General features: G+C 48.8%; 9 protein-coding genes across 9 annotated transcripts; 3 read left to right on the forward strand and 6 right to left on the reverse strand.

Annotated features, from left to right (window-relative positions):
- Positions 1-207: 207 nt before the first annotated feature.
- On the reverse strand, positions 208-1,327 carry DFJ58DRAFT_656691 (PIN domain-like protein; the record flags this gene model as incomplete). The annotated part of the gene is made up of 3 exons (XM_041381931.1): positions 208-804; positions 858-1,101; positions 1,167-1,327. The coding sequence occupies 3 exons, from the start codon at positions 1,325-1,327 to the stop codon at positions 208-210; spliced, it is 1,002 nt and encodes a 333-aa protein (XP_041246513.1).
- Positions 1,328-1,889: 562 nt separating this feature from the next.
- Positions 1,890-3,702, reverse strand: DFJ58DRAFT_905169 (Formyltransferase; the record flags this gene model as incomplete). The annotated part of the gene is made up of 7 exons (XM_041394941.1): positions 1,890-2,627; positions 2,677-2,778; positions 2,828-3,121; positions 3,170-3,252; positions 3,306-3,380; positions 3,436-3,527; positions 3,638-3,702. The coding sequence occupies 7 exons, from the start codon at positions 3,700-3,702 to the stop codon at positions 2,217-2,219; spliced, it is 1,122 nt and encodes a 373-aa protein (XP_041246514.1). The 3' UTR covers positions 1,890-2,216.
- A 503-nt stretch (positions 3,703-4,205) lies between these two features.
- DFJ58DRAFT_774721 (uncharacterized protein) lies at positions 4,206-6,523 on the reverse strand. Its single transcript, XM_041389394.1, has 7 exons — positions 6,490-6,523; positions 5,083-6,409; positions 4,911-4,990; positions 4,719-4,836; positions 4,548-4,670; positions 4,390-4,479; positions 4,206-4,336 (listed from the first exon to the last, which is right to left on the reverse strand). The coding sequence occupies exons 2-7, from the start codon at positions 6,290-6,292 to the stop codon at positions 4,248-4,250; spliced, it is 1,710 nt and encodes a 569-aa protein (XP_041246515.1). The 5' UTR covers positions 6,293-6,409; positions 6,490-6,523; the 3' UTR covers positions 4,206-4,247.
- Positions 6,524-6,813: 290 nt separating this feature from the next.
- On the reverse strand, positions 6,814-10,228 carry DFJ58DRAFT_774725 (uncharacterized protein). Its single transcript, XM_041389395.1, has 16 exons — positions 9,856-10,228; positions 9,745-9,808; positions 9,638-9,691; positions 9,541-9,584; positions 9,258-9,478; positions 9,159-9,208; positions 9,003-9,110; positions 7,879-8,953; positions 7,778-7,830; positions 7,677-7,725; positions 7,617-7,625; positions 7,425-7,561; positions 7,354-7,369; positions 7,243-7,304; positions 7,098-7,189; positions 6,814-7,040 (listed from the first exon to the last, which is right to left on the reverse strand). Exons 1-16 carry the CDS (start codon positions 10,174-10,176, stop codon positions 6,933-6,935), a joined length of 2,463 nt encoding a protein of 820 aa, XP_041246516.1. The 5' UTR covers positions 10,177-10,228; the 3' UTR covers positions 6,814-6,932.
- A 1,172-nt stretch (positions 10,229-11,400) lies between these two features.
- Positions 11,401-12,510, forward strand: DFJ58DRAFT_715191 (isoprenoid synthase domain-containing protein; the record flags this gene model as incomplete). Its single annotated transcript, XM_041384104.1, has 5 exons — positions 11,401-11,448; positions 11,471-11,632; positions 11,698-11,792; positions 11,842-12,115; positions 12,178-12,510. 5 exons carry the CDS (start codon positions 11,401-11,403, stop codon positions 12,508-12,510), a joined length of 912 nt encoding a protein of 303 aa, XP_041246517.1.
- A 570-nt stretch (positions 12,511-13,080) lies between these two features.
- DFJ58DRAFT_725214 (uncharacterized protein) lies at positions 13,081-13,780 on the reverse strand (the record flags this gene model as incomplete). Its single annotated transcript, XM_041385210.1, has 2 exons — positions 13,081-13,102; positions 13,152-13,780. 2 exons carry the CDS (start codon positions 13,778-13,780, stop codon positions 13,081-13,083), a joined length of 651 nt encoding a protein of 216 aa, XP_041246518.1.
- Positions 13,781-14,706: 926 nt separating this feature from the next.
- Positions 14,707-17,860, forward strand: DFJ58DRAFT_774734 (ATP-dependent RNA helicase). Its single transcript, XM_041389396.1, has 13 exons — positions 14,707-14,944; positions 15,006-15,064; positions 15,117-15,168; positions 15,278-15,432; positions 15,485-15,847; positions 15,902-16,029; positions 16,084-16,286; positions 16,339-16,460; positions 16,508-16,677; positions 16,736-16,965; positions 17,020-17,203; positions 17,257-17,438; positions 17,489-17,860. Exons 1-13 carry the CDS (start codon positions 14,821-14,823, stop codon positions 17,614-17,616), a joined length of 2,100 nt encoding a protein of 699 aa, XP_041246519.1. The 5' UTR covers positions 14,707-14,820; the 3' UTR covers positions 17,617-17,860.
- Positions 17,861-18,274: 414 nt separating this feature from the next.
- On the forward strand, positions 18,275-19,164 carry DFJ58DRAFT_774736 (uncharacterized protein). The gene is made up of 3 exons (XM_041389397.1): positions 18,275-18,609; positions 18,665-18,722; positions 18,786-19,164. Exons 1-3 carry the CDS (start codon positions 18,314-18,316, stop codon positions 18,909-18,911), a joined length of 480 nt encoding a protein of 159 aa, XP_041246520.1. The 5' UTR covers positions 18,275-18,313; the 3' UTR covers positions 18,912-19,164.
- On the reverse strand, positions 19,165-23,355 carry DFJ58DRAFT_700267 (heterokaryon incompatibility protein Het-C-domain-containing protein). The gene is made up of 23 exons (XM_041383570.1): positions 23,178-23,355; positions 23,088-23,130; positions 22,920-23,032; positions 22,837-22,861; positions 22,744-22,782; positions 22,653-22,688; positions 22,544-22,606; positions 22,293-22,488; positions 22,103-22,236; positions 21,768-21,915; positions 21,664-21,705; positions 21,590-21,606; positions 21,282-21,531; positions 21,206-21,232; positions 21,101-21,154; positions 21,023-21,045; positions 20,876-20,962; positions 20,663-20,683; positions 20,563-20,601; positions 20,441-20,488; positions 20,300-20,385; positions 19,819-20,249; positions 19,165-19,602 (listed from the first exon to the last, which is right to left on the reverse strand). The coding sequence occupies exons 1-23, from the start codon at positions 23,282-23,284 to the stop codon at positions 19,268-19,270; spliced, it is 2,364 nt and encodes a 787-aa protein (XP_041246521.1). The 5' UTR covers positions 23,285-23,355; the 3' UTR covers positions 19,165-19,267.
- Between the last annotated feature and the right edge of the window lie 162 nt (positions 23,356-23,517).

Consider the following 23,517-nt stretch of genomic DNA (forward strand, 5'->3'; position numbering starts at 1 on the left):
CCACCACTCTCAGGCTCGGCTTTTGCTTTGCCCTTTCCTTTGACTGAGCTAGGCCGATTAACAATGTTGGCCTGAAAGGGGAGGGGCTTCACTGTGCGAGGTACGAAACTCGAATTGATATCGATCATCGGTAGAAGTGTTACTGGATCAACGTCCCCTTGAGCCAGCTTTCTCGCCAAGGCAGGTTCCATGTCACTTTGAGAGAAATCAATCAGTGCTAGAGTCTTCATCGAGTGATTGTTCAGAGACTGACCCTCCGATATACGATTCCTCTTTATCGCCCCACTCAACTCCTGGGGGGATGTCCGTCAAGTTAACCAGCCTCTCATCCAGGGGGCAATAAACACGCTGATGCAAAAACACCTTCTCCGCCAGACTATATGCTTCTAGGTACCCTTTTGGCACAGACTTTTTCCCTTCAAGCCTTATAGCCCGCACGACCTGCTCTACACTCCTATACTTCCGTAGCAATGACCAGGCAGTCTTTAGCCCAACTCCCGGAATGCTCGGCAGATAATCACATCCGCTAAGGATGGCCATAGCCCTGAATTGAGCGTCCGACCATCCAAGAAGTGATATGCCCCCTTCAGCAGCAGTCACGGATCCAAAGTCGTCCCTCGAAATTGAGACAATAGTACTTGAAACAGAGTCCAGCTTGAAGAGCACCTTTCGACATCCGAAGACAAGCAGATCTGAGTCTTCGGTGATGATACCATCCACAAGACCAATGCGCTCCAAATATGCCATTTGAGCGTCAGCCTCATACGGCGCGACCACGTATGACACATTTTCTGCGCGCAGGGCCTAAAGTAAAGAATATATCAGACGAATGTCTAGCCTAAGGATTGGCAACAGACTTTTATGAGTTGGTACGCCATCTGAGGGGTTACGTCGACACATTTAACGAAGTATTCCCGGGCTTCTTTGTGTCTTCCCTGGGATGCCAGCGTCTTTCCCTTTGCAAGGTTTTCTTCCCTCCGCTGCTTGCGCTCAGTCTCTGTGCCCATCTTGGCCGGGAGTGGCCCACCGTCGAACACAATGTACGGGCAAATTTTGTGATGACGCAGTAAGCGAACACGCTGCATAGCATAATCAACATACCTAGGTGAGAAGGTGAGCATACAAGCAACCGCGAACAGCCCCCGGACAAGCAGAGAAACACTAACTTTGTGGTGGGTTTTCCAGTGGCTATCTCAGTGGCGCAGGCGTATACGCCTCGGTGAAGCCAGACATAAGCATCTACCGCAAGTGTTTGACCAGCGAAGTCTGAGAGGTGTCGGTGAAGCTGGATTGATTTCAGTAACGGTAAAAGCCCAGATATTCCCATAATTGAGTGTTTGTGGCTCAGACAGCCCTACAAGATGAGGGATGAGGTGCAGAGTATTGGGAATTTAAGTTGGTAGACGAGTTCTTTGTCTGGACTACCTTGGACTATTACTGTGACCAGTGGACCAGGACCATTATGAACAAACAAGAACAAAGAGACGCGTCGCGTCAAACGAAACTTGACAAACGCATCTCATGACCGTGACACTATGTCGTCGTCGTCAAGACGAGTCATCGATCATCATCATCAAGTCTTCCTCAAGCGCTGGTGATCAGATTGTTTGAATTTGTATCCTTTGACAGATCCAGGGACATAGCCTACTTCGTTCAAGTTGCAAGTGGTATCCGAAGTCGGTTTGCATCGATGTGCTCAACTCGATCTGCCGCTGTTGGGCTATTTTAATGTGCGCAAAGATAAGTACTACTCTGACATACTGTCGAGATCGTTTATGGGCCATACTGAAAGGGAGCTTATCGGCGGTTCCTAATAGATATCACAAACCCCTGCAGGTTTACTGCAGGTGATGCATTACATGTAAATTATTCATGTTTGCGTACTGATCGGACCAAGCTCACACTTATCGGACAAACCCACTACACACTTCTTCAAGGGTTGCAGGGCTTTCAATACATGATTAGACCCACTTGAACAAACCTACTGCACACTTCTTCAAGGGTTGTAGCCGATACAATCCTAAATCGATCCTGAACCACATGCATCCCCACGAGGCACTTCAGTGACAATCATTATCCATAGACCCGGGACTGTGGCGGACCTTTGCCGGACTGCGCAGCGTGCTTCCTTGAATATGAATCAAGCCTGGCCCCGTAACAAGCGCTCGAGAAGTGCTTCTCTAAGACTAAGTGATACACCGATATGAAAGAACTCTCTAGAGAAGTTTCAGCATACCCTCGTGTAGCAGGCCTAGCCCCTTTACTCCATTCCACCATTCCTTCGCAGCCAGAAGCGCACGATCTTGGGTCTTTAACTTTAAAACACTCAGCCACTCTCTGTCAGCACAATTTATGAGTACCGTGTGTGTACGTGGCGAATACACTGCCCAACCAGGCTCAACAGGGCCTAAATCATCATGGCTCCTGGAGACACTGAGATGGTGCAACTGAAGAGTGCGTCCATCGGGCATTGTAGTCGTGATAGGACGCTGGTGTGAGATGGCGCGAGAAAGTCGGACTATGTCCAATGCAGTTTGGGATGTAAAATCAACCTGTGCATCGGAAGCGGATATTGCAGAAGCATGAGGGGTGGTAGATAAGACGGGAGGTTGCGGGATGCTACGGGCCTGGTAGAAGCGTAAACATCTAGAATCAGCCAAGTTTCCGAAGACGCACCCTTCCTAGTAACATATCCCGAAGCACCGTGACAAGTAAATCTCCTCCGGTCCGGGCCAGCTCCACGGACATTGAAGGAAATGTCGCGCTTTCTGGAACAACCTACAGTACAATGAGTTATGCATGATTATTTGCTCGCCGTGTTACTCGCCATTCTCTCGCAGCCCCACACGCTTCCAGCATCGATTCCTTCCTTCTTCTCCATCATATCAATGACGCACACACCTGTCACATTTTCTCCTCGCATCAAAGCTCTCTGGATGGGCGCCGGACCTCGATATGCAGGCAGTAAGCTTGGATGAACATTAAGTCGCTGACCCGGCAGAAAGAGACGTAGGAGTGAAGGGCGGAGAATACGCCCGAAGGAAGCAGTAACAAGAAGATGAGTTTCACTGGCAGGGACGGAGACGTGAGCTTCGTCGGTACTCGTAAATGGTGGGGGAGGCTGTGTAGAACATGAGGCCGGTTCAGCAAGAAAGAAAGTAACGCGCACCATCCAACCCCTGAAGTCAACCTTTCGTCGTGGTATAGTGTGAACCGGAACCTCGAGAGATTCTCCAAGTAGTTTGAGTGGAGCTGTTGAAGCAGCCGTAGGTATGTTGCCGCCATGAAAAACATTGCATACGCACAAATCGATAAATGAGAACCCCGTCGACCAGTTTTCACGTCTGGATTAGTAGCAATTGAGATGGACTGCCAAACATCTACATTACTGGTCAACATGAACCTTGAATTGCCCATATTATGAGCTACACTTACCTCGGGCGTCGTGCAATTGCTTGAAGACGTTGCAAGAGAATTCGTCGCGACCGAAGAACAGGATGTCGAACGGCTTCTTTGCGGCATTACTACTGTAGAAATGGGCGTTCAAAGCATTTTATTAACAGGCGTCTCCGCGTGGAATTGACCCGCACAGAGTTATAAAACGTCTGACTGCGCATATCCAATCTTCGATGGACACCTACCCACCACAGCTCGAGAAGCGATCTGCAAGGGCAACGTATTAATTGGAGGAAAGTGGGTCATGCTTGTGGCAAGGCATCCGCCGAGCTCTCGGGTCGGCGAAGCTTTCGTCGATTTCGCCTTCTTTCTTTGGCACAATATGTCCAGAAGGTTGGCTGAGAACTACAGGTTTCTTTCCCTTCATTTCACCAGTACTTTTGCACTTGTTCGTGCTCGTTATGTGTTATATTCCGCCTTACTCAGTGTTGCTGCAACCTTGTTCACCTGTAGCCATGCACCTTAGTACGCTCGCCAGCAGATCTTTCCGTTCAAAGAACTTTGAACTAGGTTAGTGTCTTGGGCAAAAAACTTTCGTTCTACCACGTGGCAGGGCACTGCCAGATGTCAGAATCATGTCGGGCAGATTCAATTGTAGCAGCCCGAGGTTCCGTCAAGGTTCTGTACAAAGACATTATTGGCAATGGTGCCAGCAGCGCACAAAAACGAGTCCAATGATTACCTATATATGCGTCATTGACCATAAACAATATTACAACGCAGGACAACATGAAAAACACTTTTTTTATCGCCAGGTTTCAAAGAAGGATGGGCAAATGGCAAATCGGCTCTTATATCCATCCTCGGGTGCGGGCGCGGGTGCTGTTCAGAGGAGAAGCATAGAGGCTCTTATTACGGTATTCCGAGTCTGAGTCACCGGCTGCGTGTGCATTAAATCACTGCTTTGACAATCAACAGAATTCAGGTACGTACGCTTAAAGATTCGTGACGCAGAGACATGACCACGCTGTATTGCTGAGAGTGCTGGTGACGACGGCGAAGGCATCGGCATCCAGTTGACAACTGTGATTAATTGAAACAAGGCACTTTCTATTGCTTAATCTGAAGGTCTAGCAAGAGGGGAAACGCACCCTTAGGTTGGAAGGCAGTGATTGTGGATCCTTTCTGTTTCCTCCTCAGGATGCCAACCTCAACGGCATCCTCTTGACGGAAAGCCATTTTGGTGGAAGGAGAATGAATACCATCCACATTTTCTATGGTGTTGCGTCAACTCCGTGAATGAGAAGTAGATCAATTCTTACCCTTGCAATTTATGTATTGCCGAGATGGGGGTGGTGAATGTAGTACCTTGGTGTCGGAAGGAGCGGTAGTCCCAATCCGTTGGACACAGGGTGGCAAAGCCTTGAATACGTCAGAGTCCTTTTGGTCAAAAAAACGAGCACTTGTCAACAATCATGAAAGAACGGTGACGTCGACATATCGAAGAAATCCACCTGGAAGTGCCCAACCGAAATTGGTGAAGAACATGGGGGCGGAACTACCGCACCATTTTCGTTATTCTGTGGGACGGTATCTACATTAGCCAAGAACACGCCGCGGGTTGAGTCCAGATGTCGTAAGAGCATGTGAGCGTCAGAATGAAATTCATCAGTGGAGCTCACATACCTTGAAGCTGCATGATACGACGGCTCACCCCCGCCATCGCTTTTGTCCGACGAGCTTCTTTGGCAGCCTGGTCCGATAATTGAACGCTATGATGTACCTTCATCGCGTCTAATGTAAGAGAAGATACTCTGGACTGAAACGCCCCAAATTTCCTTGTCATCTGTTCACGCAAGAGTGCCACTTCTTTCTCGGTCCGATTTTGGTCTTTGACCTGGTCAACGATCTGACTACGAAGGTGATCCAACGATACATTGGTCTTGGTATAATTGATCGAGGCCAAGTCCGAGAGTTTTTGTAGGTCCTGACGCAAGGCAGCGTAGTCTTTCTTGCACTCAATGTGATCCTGAATCTGAGTAGTAAATTGAGCACGAAGACATTGCTGGGGAGCGTCGAAATCTTTATAACTCCGCGTGCATTCAGCAAGTGGTTGGTGGTCTGGACTAACGTGGGTCGCGCAGACCGTGTCACGCAGCGCGCTCATTTGAACCTGCTGGGTGGTCATAATGCTAGACGGGTGGTGTAATTGTTGACCTAGTTCCTCACTATCGGACGACGCCTTGGCAATGGTATGGGTCTGGCATGATTCATCCTTGGACTGTGCCAAAATCGATTCATGAGCGTTGGTAAGCAAAGTGATTTGATCCTCAACTGCAGACAGCGATGACTCGAGCGAGGCAACAGAACGACGCAGAGACAAGATGTCTTGTGAGATAGAAGCCAGTTGACCTGAGAAGATAAGGAGAAACTGGTAGAGCAGAGGAAAAGATGCAGTGGAAGATGTCGTGTCCGAAAAACCCAAAGGAGAGCCAGAGTCTGGAGTGGAATGATCCTGTATGGAACCTTCACTAGCATGATCAAAGAAGCCAATATTGGAAGCGGAGGTGCGAGTGTTTGACGGTCCGCATGAAGTGCTGTCCAACAGTCTGTTGAGCGGAAAATAGATGGTCATATCGGTCAGACCAGTGGCTAGAGACACGAGTCCGCGAGCCTCAAGGGCGGAGAGGAAGGCAATAAGGGAAAGGAACTGGAGAGGATCAACAGCCATGCTGATGGAACTTAGGGATAGAACTTTCTGCAAAAATTTGCGAGGAAACCGTGACGGACTCGAGAGATGTGGAGACTCAACAGACATGTTTAATCGAGACTGGTCTGCTTCATGATCGGTCAGTTCTAAAATATGTGCCAGGTCCCTCAACCCAGGACTCATCATGTAGTGGACTGGTATCAGGTGTGCTGTATATACCAATCATGGGTCTTGACCCAGCCAGTGAAAAGCGGCCGTCTCGGTTATGAATGGCCAGGCCTGGTGAGACTCTACTATAAACTTCTGGGTGTGCCGCCATTGTCGATATGATGAGTCAGGGCAGTCAGTGAAAAAACAATTTTGAACGCATCGCATCGGCGTACGTTGGCAGTCTTGCATCGTGACTTCGCTTTGCCGTTGTGCATTTTGCTCACCAAGTGCACCTTCCGATTACGTTAGGTGGCTGCGTGCCATGCTGGACAACTCCGATTCACTGGCAGCGTATCTTCATGCATGGTGCGCAATCGAGTCTCAAAACAAATCGTAAAGGTATTTGTAACAATTCTAGGCTACAAAAGTCAAAAGTGGTGGATCAATGAGTATTAGTATCGAGCGTGTGGTGGCTCAGATGATGGTGCTGGCTCAAATGCCAGTCCTATACTGTATGGTTCCATTGTTTGCTCATGAATACGCCGACCAAGCCACACAGATCAACAACCCACGTATCGTCCATTAAAGTGATCGCCATGGATCATCATATGCATACAAACAGTATAATGTTTACTCTATCTGGCAGGGATTTCAAGACAACGAAGTCGGCGGCGAATCAACGAATGAAAAAGCTGTGTGCAACGGCGAGCGCACATACGACCGAACATGCCACGAATCCAAGAGGATATCCTGACGGATCGTCTCTGATGCCAGTCGCCCAAAGCTACATTGTGCGTGTGAGGATGTCATTGTACCACCAGAGCGTAGAACTAGTACTCACGTATCCGCCAAGAACAGGTCCAAAGCAACGTGCGAGACTGACTATACTTTGCGCGACACCGTTTGCAAAACCAACGGCATGTGGGGGTGTCACTATAGACACCGTCAATGAGAACTTCATTCTCACACAAGCTCAATAAACGCACTATAATTAAGGAGGATGGATATGGCGGTGTAACCAAACGTATTTCCACAATAACGTACAGCTCTGCATACGTGTCAGCAATGCTCAGGTAGACTGTCCAGACGTCACTCACGTGCTCAGAGCCAGCGCTGACATAAAGGAGTCAGCCATGGAAAAGGAGGGATAAAAAAAATCACATCATACCTGCCATAAGAACGAAACTTCCTTCGTCCTTAGAACTTGCGAAACCCCGATACATAGTAACAGTAAGGTATGCCGGTATAAATAGCAGGGACCCGAGACGAAACATTGCAAGGTGGGAGAAACGCCCTCGAGGGGGTCTATGAGTAAGTGCTATCAGGGGGGCGATCTACAAAAGAGCCAGAAAAGACTTGCCCAATGTTTCTGAAAGCACTAAGTCAGCAGAGCGATAATCAAAAGATGAAGTGGCCATACGGATAGAGATAAAACTGGTATACAATCTGTGCTAGGCACATGAGAGCAACTGCAGGACACTATCAGCAAATAGCTTTCAGGTCCAGTAACTCAATCCATACTAAGCTGAGAGAAGTGCCCAGGATTGAGGTTCAGACCCCCCGACTCGTAGTCGCTGATTAGAGGTCAGTAAGATGCACACAGTATTACCCAGACTACGCACGTAACAAGATATGACAAGAACACTTGATCGTGTGTCGTGCTGTGAAGCGCTAGCAAACCATACTGGAAGATGACAACCAGAGGCAGCTGCGAGGTCAACGATGGAGGCTTCGCTGGGGGAACCTCTGACTCTGTGACAGATTGGCCATGTTCCATAATTGGCAGTAGTGAATTGTCACCAGCGGACTCTTGAACACGGGCCTGGGCATCGAGGACGATGGATGGCGTACGCACTCCAGGGTGCGAGAAAATCGAAGGGGAACGCAGTGTGAACGGTACCCCGTCCAGTGCGGGAGAACCCAACGTTGCTGAGTGTATGCGTGAAGATTGCCCAAATGTTATCACAGATGAGCGCTGGCCTGGACTGCCGATTGCGCTTGCGAGGTTACGACCAACGGAACGCCCTCGATGCACAGGAGATGATGTGATGGAACTTGGAATGCCATCATGTTCAATATACTCGGAGTCGACGTTCATATCTAGGTCTTGCTCAGGTTCGAATGTTTCGTCGTTATCCACATTCATTGCCGCTGCCACCCAAAGATCAGCAATGTTTGTTACGGCGTTCTCGTTTGCCATTAATAGTCTCTGAGCAAAGTTGAGGTCGCCGGGATCCGTGAGTGACGCCGGTCCCTCGAATGCACTTCCGTGCCTCCTTCGTATAGTGCTGGCAGTGCTCACACGCCTCGCACCAAGCGTCGTCGTGCTGACTGTGCTTGTCGCCCTGTTGCCTCCCCCATAACCATATGCGGATCCATTGGTGCGGGTGATCCTCGAGAAGTTGCGCGGGTTGTCCATTGGTGGTGATGTGGATGTCGTTAGTGGTACTGGTAATGACGGCGTTTCCTGTGCGGTAACTGAATCTCGAGATCCGAAATAACCAGACAATTGGCTGGATACTTTCCGCGTAATGGAGTGCACCAAGCCAGACTGTGGAGCATTGTCGCGGGTGCTGGGGATGGTGATATCCTCCTCTTGAATGGTCGGGTGTCGATCTTCAGGCTTTTCTAGCGGTAGACGGATTGCGCCATCCCGCGGTCCGCCGTCACGGCCCAGAAACAGGGACAGGAATGACCCTGTGGAATAAGTGAGTGATTGCGTGATATTAGCTTTCCGAAAACGCACCTGTGAATGTGATGCTGGCAGCCACTGCGCACGGGAGTAGGTACGGGTACTCCACTAGTAGCGGCACTTGGCCAAACACGCTCGGCCACTTGTCTGCGGGCTTCTCAACTAATCGATCGTCAGTAAGACTAGTATGCCTTTGCAGAAGGCGCTCACATGACCCTCCAATGATGGCGCCCGCCACACCACCAAGTCCCCAGCAAAATCTGGTCATAATATCAGCAAAAGGATCTCAATCAGGCGATTGGTACTCGCCCCATGATAGCGTATGCTCTCCCCTCGTTCGTCATGTCCGTGACTGTAGCAACGCATCCGCGTGCAACTCCGACAGCCCCAGCGAAAATTCCTTGCAACAATCTCACTGCGATCGCTTGCCGCAGGGATGTGCACGTCCCAAAAAGCAACACCGTTACTGCACTCCCAAACAAGGACAATGTCAGCACCAATCTACGACCATGTCTATCTGCTGCAGTTGCCTATTGCTCCGAATCAGAGTTAAGTAAATAACGTTAGTGCAGAAGAAGGAAACCGGACATACCCATAATAATGAGGTCAGGAACTGCGTCAAGAAGAACGCAGACACTGTGGTAATCTGTTAGAGAAAGTCAAATACTAAAGATGGTTAGCAAGAATACCAAGTATCCCAGTCCAAAAGGCGATTTGTGCTTCGTCGCTGATCTCGCCAAACCCTGAATTCAAGTTCGTTAGTCGGACAGCTACGATGCCGCATATGATGGCGCACCTTTGACCATGAAAAGGAGAAACGGCATGGCGACATTTGCAGAGAGAAACTCTCCAAGCATAGTCTTGGCGCTTTATCAGTCATATCACGAAGGTGCGTGCAGAGACTTACGATGGATAGCACAATCATAGATAATGCCGGTAACGGAGTGGAGTCGGACTCGCTGCCGCGAAGAGCGTTGGGTATTGGAGGTCTTTCAAGCATTGGAGACTTAATAGCACTCTCCACGTCAGTGCTCGTCCTCCAGCGGGAGAGAAAACTCTGCCTTCGATGGTCCTGACCGCCCGACGCCCGTCTTGTGCTACGCTCTAGCCCAGAAGGGTCGTCGTGCTCTTCAGTGTCGTTCCGCATGCCAAAAAACCTTCTTGGGGGTGCGTTTAAAGATCGTCGGGTGCTGACGTTTGGCGGTTGGAGGGGAATACGGGTGGTCATGATGAATATATATATATGTGCCTTTGAGTGTCTTACAAGTTTCTGTCCAAAGTGCCAATCTGCGTAACGTAATGACTTGACAAAAAAGGAAATTGCTTTGCTGTGCGCGCCGCGCAGTGTCCGCTTGCAAATTCTGCCGCTCTTCGAAGTTCCAGGGACGAGCCTTTTTTACTTCCAGTCGTTTCCAAAAGTTGAAAAATGTTTAATCATCTGGCGAGTGCTATCGACTGGCAAAAACCACTCTTCACAGTGTTTGAAATTATTTTGAATCTAGCTTGCAACTATTGCTTCTGTTCTGAACTAGGCTACTGGGCTAGGCTACTGGGGCTAAAGGAAAGCAGGAACATCAGGAGCAGCATGGTATGTATTTTGTACGACTCGCTGTGTGTGTCCGTAATCGGGTGACAAGGAACATTCTCCCAAGTTGTCCACACGGACCGTACGTATACATGGTTTTTAATATAAATTTCAAAGAGGTAGCCCCCATACAGTGCAAGTCATACTCAGTACAACTTTACATGTAGCCCAGGGCAACACTTCCTGCTTCACCGGTTGTGAATTGAGCATATGCTACGTCCTGTGTCGGACGCGGCATTCCGTGTTTTTCGAGTGACTTGGTGAGTCGCTACATTTTCTATCCGCATCTATTGAAACGAGGAATGCAAATGATACACTAGATAGAACATGTCTCATCGTGGACTATACCACCTTCTACCCCATCTCCTTCTCCTGAATTGGGTCTAGCCTCTTGTAAAGGGGTTTCCAACAGTTCACAGCTTGTATCATCTAGCTGAAAGAGTAAGGGCTGCAAAATTTCCATATTCGAGCACTTCAAGCCCTCTAGGGCGCCCATATCAGTGCTGCGGTGCACCTGACGTGAAGTTCTGCGACTGTTCTCGATTAGCAATCCTACTGCACGCTCAGCGTCATTTCCCTTCCCCCTATGTCGTAGTGTGACTGCCTCGATTCATGATGCGCCAGATATAACGCTATGATGCTCGTTCTATGCTAGGACAAGTCTAATGTTCTCAAACCAGCAAACAAAAGCTTATTTCATTCAGTCCACGGGTCTGATTTCAAATCTAACTGGGTTCCTACTCAGCATCAAAACCCACAGCCTACCACGGACCTCATCTCACTCCCGTTCCTCCTGATCTTGCTCTCATAGAACGTTCTCGTCGCTCCTTTAGCTTTGTTTTCCTTAGAAACCTTCATTCACTCAAGATGTCGATCGTCGCCGCTCTCCCCACCAAGTTCATCCTCCCTGACCTCGTTTCCCCACTGCGATTTCAAGCTACGCATGAACCGCCACCACAAACAGGCTACTGCTGAATCAAAGCGGTGGCTTTTTCGTGGAGACAACCTCAGCCAGAGGTCGCGCAAGGCGATTCACGGACTCAAGGCTGGTCAACTCACATCTATGTGCTACCCAGACGCGGGATTCCCTCAGCTTCGTGTCTGCTGCGACTTCATGAACTATCTCTTCCACCTCGACAACCTCTCAGACTTGACATGGACAAGGCTGGGACCAAAAGCATTGCAAATGTTGTGCTGAACTCACTTCATCACCCGTACGACTACTATTCGTCCGCCCGATTGAATAGAATGACCAAGGAGTATGAATTCATTTCTTGACCACGAGCAGGCTAATTAAGTGTACTACAGCTTCTACAAACGTATGCTTCCTACCGCCTCGCGTGGAACGAGCAGACGCTTTATAGAGACAATGAACTTCTTCTTCCAAGCTGTGCACGTGCAAGCCATCGACCGGGCTAAAGGCGTCATTCCTGACCTCGAGTCCTATATCTCCCTACGTCGCGATACCAGCGGATGCAAGCCCTGCTGGGCACTTATCGAATACGCTAACAATCTCGACATACCCGACGAAGTCATGGAGCACCCGATCATCCAGAGTCTCGGCGAGGCCGCCAACGACCTAGTCACTTGGTCAAATGCAAGCATTTCAGCCTATTGCTTTTCTCGCGCTAACTCCCAGTTTAGGACATCTTCTCCTATAACGTGGAACAGTCCAAAGGAGATACCCATAATATGATATCTGTTGTCATGCACGAGGAGTGCCTCGACCTCCAGTGTGCCGTCGACTTCGTTGGCGAGCTCTGCAAGCAGTCTATCGACCGCTTCAATGAGAATCGCGAGCTTATTCCTTCCTGGGGTCCCAAGATTGACAAGGACGTGGCAATCTACGTTGGCGGTCTTGCAGACTGGATTGTCGGAAGTTTGCATTGGTCGTTCGACACTACGCGGTACTTTCAGAACTCCGGTCGTGAAGTTAAACGGACCAGGGTCGTCAATCTCTTTCCTCGAAGCAACTGATTCCCAAAGCAATGTTTCAGCGCTGCTGGTAAGCGTCGCATACAGCTCATTACTAATTATCACTGAATATCCACTGTCACAGCCGGTCAGCTCCCCACACTCTCTTGAAGACCGAAAACACTCGTAGATTTGGTCATCGGGACCTGTCTCTTCACACTCCTTTAGATTCTTTTCTTGGACATTCAGAGTATCCCTTGTCGCAGCTAGTCTGCCCCACACTCTTTTCAGGACGGGAAACACTCATAGTAGTCTGGTACTCGAGTTTCTGGACTCACCTATCGTTTCACATTCCTTTAGATTCTTGGACATTGATGGACTCTTTTCACAACTACTACCAACTAGCCACACGCTCATTCCTGTCTCCTGATGTCGAACGAGAGTGAAAACGCCATATTATCTGTACCCTAAAATGTTCCACGACAAATGTCACCAAATTATATATGTACAGCAAATCAAGATATAATGGCTGTGGTATCATGCCAATGAAAGAAATATGCCAACTTAATGCGGGAAAGTTGGTTCAAACACTTCGAGGCTCTAGATTAGGATATGCATCATGGTCGACGCACGTTATTGAGTACGCTGTGGTTCCCTGTAGGGATTTTGAGTGTAATGCAACGACGGAATGTGTAGTCCTGTACCTGAAGATACTAGAGCGAAACGGTTGTCCATCCTTGTCGTCAAAACGTACACCCCTTGAATCCCAGCGTTTCCACCACCTCTGAAGAAACAAGGGGTGTTCCGTAATATTCGCTAGAGTCCCAACGTTACGAATCCGGACCTGGGTCAGTTTCGGAAGTTGGGACTCATCGATCTGACACAAGAGATCTTCGAGCGGCTTCATGATATACGCGCTGAATATCGCTTGAGGGACGCCAACAGGATCCTCACTGATGGGGAAAATGCCAATCCGCTTCAGTGAAGGATGCGATAGCAGATCCAGAATGTGATGAGGAAAGATAGTGACAAAAGTGTCCAAGTTCGGACAAGTTGCGATGATTTCATGTAGTAATGGCGTGAATGCGACGGTGCGGACAATGCGCACTTTTGATCCGTGGGTTCGCAGGAAGTCTGGACTGAAGGGGGAAAACCCCTCCAGCCTTTGCAAAGACGGAAGTTGCTCCGGAGACTTGGAGAGCATCGTAAGGAAGGCATTCAAGGGAACATTGCCCAGCGACGCGTGCGAGAACGAAGGACTATCTCCGAGAACAAGCGTTTTTAAGTTGGGTAAAGTAAGGTGATGCGGATGGTCTCTCTGTGAGGTTGCCATATATATTCGCGAGCGTCAGGCTTGTTATGCCAGTAGCCGTTCGAAGCACGCGCATCAGGTCACTCCAAGAGGGATATTCGTTAGACGTCCACTCCATTCGTCGTAGTGATCTTGAGCATGTTTCTATGAGGGCATCTATAATTTCCGTTCGCGTCTGAGCCTGAGGTGGTGTGATATGGAAAGTGAAAGTTGGATTCATCGCCATGTAGTAGTTGCTATTGATTAGAACTTCAATGTTTGGCGTACACCGCAGGATTCGCACAAGTGCGTTTAAGCATTGATCGGACGGGTTCGACAGTTGCAAGTCAATCCGTCGAGTGCACGCTCCCAAAGGGTTTGTTAGCGAATGCCTGCGACTTTCTTCCAAGCGGTTGGCGATGACAACTACTTGCTCTGCCGATGTCAAGTGAAGGTGCTCATGGGTAAGCTCTGTGACAACGTTATGCCACACTTTGCAAACCAAAAGGAGTGCTGAGTGAGTCTTCACATCGCGGTTCAAGAATATGACAATGTCCCGAACTTCCGAGAATGGATCTTGTCGGTCGGACGAGAGAACCCCAGGCGATTGGACGAGCGATGCTAGTATCGGACGCCACAATTCTACGGGCAAATCACGCAGCGTACCCATCACACCGATAAATGCGCTATGTCAGAGGTGAACATTCAGCTTCGGCAGGGAAAACGCGACATACACACCACACACCCAATGCAACGAAGCGAGTAACAATAGTAACACTTCCGACTGTTCTGCCGACTCGTTTGTAGATTATAAACTAACTGCAGATATTTTTGAGATATGCGCGAAACCTAATTATCGTCATACCTGTCGTGCAACTCAGAAGTGCTTCGAAAGTTTTGGTAAAAAGGAAAGGGACCCACAATGATAACTGATTAGGCTGACCGGCTGAAAGCGGTTGTTTATTTCTAAAGCTTTTGCCAAACAACGTACGTCCTATGATAGTTTGCCGATATCCAATGTTTTCTAGCAATTTTCGAGCAGAACATACGCCGCGTACACGTAATACGTGCAAAGCAGTTAGATGTCTGGAGACTCCAAATCAAAACCTGCTTTTGTGAAACGGAAGGCTAAGGCAGGCCCTTCAGCATCTAGAAAACGACTCAAAATGCAGCCAACGTCTTTGGACGGATTGCCTTGGAAAGGCTGTCCGTCGACCCAGTGAGACTGGCCTTGATGGTGACGATGGAATACTGGAACTGGAAGAAGTGGAAAATGTGGAAGTGGTGTACGAGGATACAGAAGGAGGGAGAGTCATGAAGTTCAATGTGAGCGGCAGGACGCAGAGCATCAGATGGACATTGATGAGCGCTACTCTAGGTCCTTGAACCATTGAACAAAAACAAAAAGCCACCGGGCCCGAGGCAGACGTGTCATCTTCTGCCAGCTCGGAACTACTGAATCCTTCAGTGTCGTTTGACTGTGCGTTGTCTATTATGCAAGTGATCTTACTGGTTTTCTGACCTTTCGATTCCCTTCAGCCGAGTCTTTGCTGCCCAATTGGCATGCTTTTTGTATGCATTCTCATCTTTTACAGGTTATTAATTCGCGCGGGTTTGTTACACCCACCCCAATACAAGCCAAGTCACTGCCGATAGCTTTGAATGGGCGGGACATCGTTGGAGTGGCAGAAACCGTTCGTTTAATTGTCATCACTGTCTTCGCTACTCTTACGGTATACTTTCCAGGGATCAGGAAAGACGCTTGCATATGGGCTTCCCATTCTCCACCGTATCTTATCACATCCCCGCCCGCCAAGGACTAAGCGGAAACTCCAGGCGCTTATCTTAGCTCCCACCCGTGAACTCGCCCTACAGGTCTCTGATCACCTCAATGTGTTCGCACGAGTTATCGAAACAAAGGCCGAACAAGATGTCAATCTTAGAAACACCGAGGCTAAGGAAAAACAGCACAAAAATATTACTCCGCCCCTCGTCAGCATTGCTGCCATAGTCGGCGGAATGTCGGCGCAAAAACAGCGGCGTATACTCGACAGGGGTGTTGACGTGTTAGTAGCGACGCCAGGTCGGCTGTGGGACATTCTAGAAGAGGTTTGTGACATGCGTTACAATTTTCCTTGTCAGATTAAACACATTCTCGTCCAGGATGAGGGACTAGCAAGACAAATCAGCCAGCTGAAATTCTTAGTACTGGATGAAGCCGATCGTATGGTCGAAGCGGGACATTTTGCTGAAATGGACAACATCCTGCGACTCACGATTCGAAAATCCCAGTATGCGTTGTGATATTCTTGTAGTCATTGAGATGTTGACATGTTCCACTCCAGAGAAGATGAAATTGAACCCCCTGAAGCCCCGGGGGATTCTCTCGATGCTCATCAAGGTGCAGAGAACACTGAGGTTACCCCTGTGGATGCACTGCAAACCTTCGTGTTCTCTGCTACTCTCAGCAAGGATCTCCAGAAGAACCTGAAACGAAGTTGTCGCCAGAAGGGCTATAAAAAATCGTCCAAACCAGCTAGCACACTCGGTATGCTCATTTCCGAGCGCTATCAATCGTTGCTAAACAAAACGACCGACAGACGACCTTCTTCTGCGCCTTGACTTTCGTGACCCAGATCCCGCTGTCATCGACATCAGCCCCGAGGGAGGCATGGTTTCTACACTCAAGGAGAGCAAAATTGAGTGCCTTTCCACAGATAAGGTGCGTGCGCAAACATACGTGCGTGGATAGCGTTTCATACTCCACAGGATGCATACCTGTACTACTTCCTGTTACGGTACCCTGGCCGTTCCCTCGTGTTCTTATCGTCTATTGATGGTATCAGGCGCCTCAGTCCATTGATGGAGCTCCTGAACCTTAAGGCCTTTCCTCTCCATTCTCAAATGGAACAACGCCAGCGCCTCAAAAATCTTGATCGGTAGTTTTCATGTCCACCGTAGACATTGAATACACCCGTGCTAATACAAATGCCGCAGGTTCAAAGCAACCACAAATGCTGTTCTCCTGGCTACGGATATTGCTGCCAGGGGTCTTGACATACCTGCCGTTGACCATGTCATTCACTATCAGATACCACGTTCTACTGATGTGTTCGTTCACCGCAACGGGCGTACTGCTCGTGCGATGCAAAAAGGTTTTAGCTTGTTGATGTGTGCCCCCGACGAGCGTCGAGTGGTAAGGGCACTGTTAGCAAGCCTGGGTCGTAGTAAGTAACGGCAATTTTTCTCACTTGTCGTACATTCAACACACGCACCATTAGAAGACACAGATATCCCTGAGATAACAGTAGAGCTCACCCTTCTTGATAAGCTCAAGAACCGTATCTTGCTCGCTCGACAATTCGATTCTCAGCAACACAAAATAAAGAAACAGCATCATGAACGAAACTGGTTGAAGGAAACGGCGGAAGCGATGGAGATAGAGCTTGATTCTGATATTTTGAGGTGAACGATCATCCCGCTGTAATAAAAATGATGATGCTGACAAGTCGGTCTAGCGAATCCGATGATGAAAGCAACCCATCAAAGCACCGGAAAAAGAACAATGACGCAAAGATGGCGCTCTTGAAAGCCAAATTGAAAGAACTCATGTCCCAGCCGCTCCTTAGCCGAGGTGTCTCGACGAGGTACATCACCTCTGGAAGCCGACCGATCGCTGACGACATTATATCGGGAGATGGTAAGTCCTTGGGATCAAAGTCTTTCCCCTTTTCTTACTGCGTTGTATAGTTCATGAAACCATGTTGGGCCTCAAGAAATCGGAAGCCGGGGACGACTTAGTTGCCGCCGCCAAGCGAAAGCTGGTGCACAAAAAAGTACATGAAGAACCAGAGGAATGGAACGGCTTCGGTTCATGATACATGCCTTGATGCACGAGGATTTACTACGTATTTTCCTTATCATGGGCCAATCATGGGCGGTACTTGGTAGGTTTGCAGCGCTCACTGGCAGTGCGTGAGCAGCTGCGACATCGCTTACGCATGAGAAGCTACGTCTTATCATTTCCATAAAAGTGTCGAAGGACGTGTTGGATTTCATTTTAGCCTAAGCTCGATCATGGTGACAGATGAATGTTTGAACCATCAACCTACAAGGTTTTAATGATGATGGCACGATGCGTATTAACTGATTTTGAGACTATTGGCCATGCAGTTGCAGGTCTCGGCCTGACTCATCGGGACTGCGACAAGCGTGGCATTTACGCTGTGGCCTATGGTGTGAATGCCACGCTTGTCAGCCCCAAACACGAGGGGTGATTGCCGCCCAAGGAAGATACCGATTGAAAGAAACTCCCCAATCATCATGAACTATTCTTTGACACTGTAGTTGTTGTAAGGGCTTCGTAGCACTCGGCGGTTGCGACTAGAATGAGGGTTTCACATCTTTGTTCGATTCGGGTGAAACACAATTTGCTATCTGGATTGTGAAAGAGAAAGGCACTTTTCCGAGGTTGCCTTGGAGTCATATATAAACTCCGACGCTAGCCGTAGCTGGCAGTATACTTATAGCACACCTAAAACTCTGTACGATGTTGATAATACCATTATACCCAACATGTTATCGTCTCCGCCATCCCCCATCAGAGTCACGATGACCGTCACCAATGCATTCGTAAAACTACGACGGAGCACGTCAAAGACTGAATCCATTGACTCCACTTCCGGCGAGCCACAGACTCACCCCTTACTGCGAGGAGAGGGTGCTACGTCAAAACGCAAAATACCGCTGGTGCAGAACGACCTGTTCTTTTGTAGAGATGCAGTGGATGTTCCCAAGCTGTTGAGGGGGTCGAGAGCAAGCTTGTTCGAGAGAGCAGAGAACATAGGTGCAAATGTATTGGTAGACGAACGGTGTGTGGAGCTTGTGGCGCTCTGCTGCGTTTCTATTGCTTATGCTTTGAATCAGCTGGGAGTGTTCAATACGTGTCCCCAGGGACAGACGACATGGATCTTTTAAAGTTCAGGTTCGTCATGGGTTCTTTGTCTGATTTGGATTTCTGAGATCCTGAATCATCCCATTTGTCTAGGTCCGCTATCACGCCTCGGCTTCGCGATCGTCCCTTTCAGATCCTCAAAAACCAGTTGCCTTGGACCGAGTACAGAATGTGTCTGGGCTGATGACAATCGTGGACCGCGAAGAATTGTCACTGTAAAAGCAGTGTCTGATGATACTTGCCTCTGCGCTCCTTTCTCCTGCAGGCATTTTTGTTACTATAGCAACATCACCATAATCACATACATTGTACTCTAGCAATCACAGTCTGGTATTGTATTCATCTCATTTATCTCCATTCCACGCTCTTTCATCATGTTTTCTCAAAAGACACTGCGACTTTCACATACCCCTTAACTTATCTCGAGAAATTTATGGTGGCACATTCAATTTACTCATCTACAATATACAGTGATACAATCGGCATGTTGTGCGATTCAGACACCAAATCCGTGTGTTATACAACACAAGAAACACCATTCAACATGCATTCATTTGCTCGCCCCTTCGAGTATTTCACCACCTATTATCATACGGATCATTTCGCGGTGGGTGGCCTCCTGGCGACGGGAAGGAAGCCTGTTGTTGGTCTCCATCCCCACGCCGATAATCGTCATCGAACGCATGTTGTCCATGACGGCCACCATACACCGGTGCTTCGGGGAACTCATGACCGTGGGTGCCACGGTGTTCGTCAGGGAACCCACCCGGACCGAACCCATCTGGAGGTGGGCCGCATGGTTGCGAGTAATCGCCTATGCGCGAACGGTGTGACATAGAGTAATCACCTGCAGGTGGAAAAGTGCTTGGCGGCGGATAGCCGCTTGTAGGTCTAGCGCTCGGGTACCCGCCTGCAAATGGAACATTTGGCGACAGGGGTGGATATCCGCCGGAAGTAGCGATTGGGTACCCACCAGGAGCACCCTGCACGTTCTGCATGTATGCGCTGTTCGCGCTGACAAACGACGACGTGGGAGGGGACGGCTGCACGTAGGACGGTGCGTACTGGCTCTGGGCAGGAGGCGGATGGAATGATGACCCGCTCTGTGAATGCTGTGCATACGAACTAGGGGCATACGCCGCTGACGGTGCTAGCGGGGCCGAAGGAGGCGCGTAGCTCGAGCTGGTGCTTTGCACAGTCCCATACGAGGCGATTGTCTCTGGCCTTGAGTAGTAAGAACCCGGCTGCCCACTGGATTGGCCGCCCTCTCGTCCCGTCCCTGCAGATCCACCCACCATGTTCATCAGACCCTGCATCTGCGTAGCACCGGGAATTCCATGCACGAGACCCTGAATGCCCTGCTGCGCCTGCGCATGAGAAGCGGGAGCACTCCCATCGGCAGCTAACCGAGTGTTGTCCTGCGCTCTCACTGATTCCTTCGTAAGACGTGCAAGTATGGCGTGCTGATTATGCCCGAGATTCTGAACCCACGATCTCATGTATTCCAACATATCACGCTGGATTACGGAAGAAGACTGTTGGAAGTCGGGATGGAAGCTGCGGATATGATCGATCTGTGCCAAGAATATGAAAGGAAAGGGACATACAGGCACTGCAAAGCCTCATCTGTGACCTGATTCACGTTCAATGAACTGTCATCCCAGGCCTTCGTAACCAAATTGACGGTATGTTTCTATCCGCAAACAATACTGAACACAGCTCTGTTTCATGTTGGGAAAGTAACTCACAAGAATGAGTTTTGCGATATTACCGGCAGGTTCATTTAGGATCAAATTCTAGAAGCATTACATTTGGTGAATAAGTAATATTGCGTAGCTCCTCGAGATGAGGATGAACGGGGTTTACGTACGAAGTGATCTTTGCTAAGGAAAGAATGTGTGGGGTCGCTCTGTGGGGTAAAGGGGTGATAAGAGATTATTGCGGCACGTGTCGATGTTGTTCGAACTCACAGCATACGGATCGTTGAACACCTGTCAGAGGAAGAAACGTCAGCTGATGTTGACATCAAAATCAGAAAGAAGGGAGAGATCGATAAGCGATATTCCGAATGAAGGTTAAGAATAATGCGACAACAGCCGAGCTTCGAGGCCAAAAACGGGGCCACTCGAGATCGAAACACGGAGGGATACGGAAGTATTCGCGAATCAAACACTCTGACTCACCTCATATTGATCATGGTTATCGATCACCTCTGATGAGGCCGATGATAGTCCGGCCGTCGCGGTCTGCATTATCGGCCTCAAAAAGGGCTACATTCCGGGTAATCAGCGACTGCAGCGGAGAGGACACATTTTCGGTGAATTCCTTACCTCCAAAGTAGTGAAAACGAACACTGTTGAGAAGCCATCAGTACAGCCTATCCATCAACGAATCGATGATGAACCGACCAGAAATTGAATCCTGAATTTTCTCGATAACCGAGTTGAGCCCAGGGATCTTCTCTGTAGCATCCATCAGCACCAGGGGAACTTGTCATAAAAAACGAAATTCACCTAACGTCCCCGATATACTTTTCATAACTTTGAAAGAGTGAGATACCGTGTGAGGAGCGTCAAATCAAGGGCGTACCGGAATCTCTGAAGCTCAACACCTGCCACAACACGCTATGCAGTTCTTGTGGGCTCATATCCCCAGGGCGCTTATTACCACGTTCTATCCCAGCGCGCATGCGCTGGATGCCTTCCATGTCGCGACCCATCTTATCGCCGCTTCCACCAGGGAGTTTGAGGAAAGCATCGCGGAGCATGTCACTCGATGAATTAGGCTTGGAGCGTGCACGATCAAATTCTTTATTAAGCTCCGTGACGGAAGCCTCACTCTAGAGAACGAAAGTGAGAAGTTTTGATGTGTTAATATACCAAAGTCATGTATCTCACGATGTGATCGGTAGCCTCTGCACGAATGCGAGTTCAATTAATTGCTATTACGATGAAAGATCATCTGTGCTTACCTCCAAGCAAGCTGTAAATAAAGTCACTCGATCCGAAGGTCCCTAGATAGCAGCCCAGTGAGCGGGGTTATTTCTTAACGATGCCATAGCGTGAAAATACTCACCTGTAACGATTGGCGCGACCATTTTTCCATTGTGTGCGCGCACTCGTACAGCATCACCAACATGCACGAATACATTGGTATGTCCCATGGAAACAAGAGCAAGCTCGCAGAAATTGGAGTGTGCAGAGAAGTCTTCAAGGGTGTGAAGCTATTCGATGAGATTAATTAGTATTGCAATGAAACCAATGTGAGTTGTTCATAGCAAAACGGAAGACACCAACGATGATGAGCGACGGGCAGGACTGTATGCCGCAATGTATATTGCACAGTAATCCCACATATTCGGTGCATATATGCGTCACAGGTAGAGATTTTTAGATGAATGTTCAACTTACAGCTTGTCCAAGGAGCCTAAACGCCTCGTATTGATCCGCGTTATCTCCAGAACTCTTGTATTTCCTGCCGAGGTAAATGCACTGCTGGAGTACTCTGCGCACGAGGGCCTTGGATGTATCCCAATGACCATTTTCTATCACATCTGTGAGCCACTCGAAGTCAAAAGGAAATCCTGGTGAAGAGACGAACCATTTGCGATATAGTTTTTCATTCCCGTCTGCGGATCGATGGCGAGTTCATCAGGCTGGCAAGAATGATACAGGTGAGTAGGGTAAGTGATAGGTAAAAAAATAATATGTACGTGGACAGGGCCGCGTAGTCTGGGGTCGTACTGCCGAGGGTCTTCTCCCTCTCCATAACCTTTCGGGTTATCAATATGTTCTGTCTGTGTGTGGTGCGCGTTAATACGTCGTGTGGTAGATATGCCAGGGGGCACATACTGGCAAATAGGCACCGAGTCTCTCTGGCGTGACTTCAAATTCGCCAGTAGCATACCCGTTGGCCTAAAATAGAGTGAGAGCAAGTTTTAGGGGCGGCAATCGCACATACCATAAACCCGAGCACCATAACTAAATTCAGGATCGTCTGGAGATTCGTAGAATGATGTTATGAACATCGGTGGGCAGTTGTCACAACATACTTGCAAGTTCACTTTCTTCAGTGTACTGATGTCAACAGCCTATCAAACGTCATGAACTTGCCGCACTTTCAAACATTAGAAGAGTTGAATTACCTGACTGTAATCTCTCAACCAATTGCTATATGCTGATGGGTTAGATCACGAAGAAATACAAGTTGGCATCTGCAAATATGCACCCAAAGTATACGCGCTTAATGTCGAGGCCACCAAACTTTGGACCCTTTCCGATGAGACTGGAGAGCGCGAATCCACCAACCCCCTTCTTTATGAGATCTGCAAGTGTATCCTCCTAGACAGCGCGATGATCAGTACGCCAGAACTCGATCAAGTTGGAGATCGCCTACGATATCCCCGTGCCTAAATGCCTTGCCTTCGACAAATGCATATCTGCCAAATCGTCAATGAAAGAAGAAAGGGAATGAACTTTGCTTTACGAAGGAATGTTGCCTGCTCCGAAGGCGTGCACGCCATTATTGGACAAACAGAAAGAAAATATGAAGAACAGCAGGAGAGGAAGCGTTGGAGAAATACTGGCTTGCATCGTTGCTGCGCTAAGTAGGTGATGGATTCGACCAACCTATATCGAAGTGGATAAGACCCCTGGAGCGGTTGCCCCACTGGGACAAGTGAATCTATTTGTCAGACCTGTTCTCCACTTGGCTCCAAGCTCTGCTTGGCAATAATATTCGCTACCCACCGCAAGGCTCACATGATGCTCATTGCGTTCAATTCCAAATTTACCGTCGATTAGGCTGCACCGTGTATTGCTCGATC

This window comes from Suillus subalutaceus, assembly GCF_016647625.1.
Source record: "Suillus subalutaceus strain FC151 chromosome Unknown DFJ58scaffold_25, whole genome shotgun sequence".
Taxonomy (NCBI): domain Eukaryota; kingdom Fungi; phylum Basidiomycota; class Agaricomycetes; order Boletales; family Suillaceae; genus Suillus; species Suillus subalutaceus.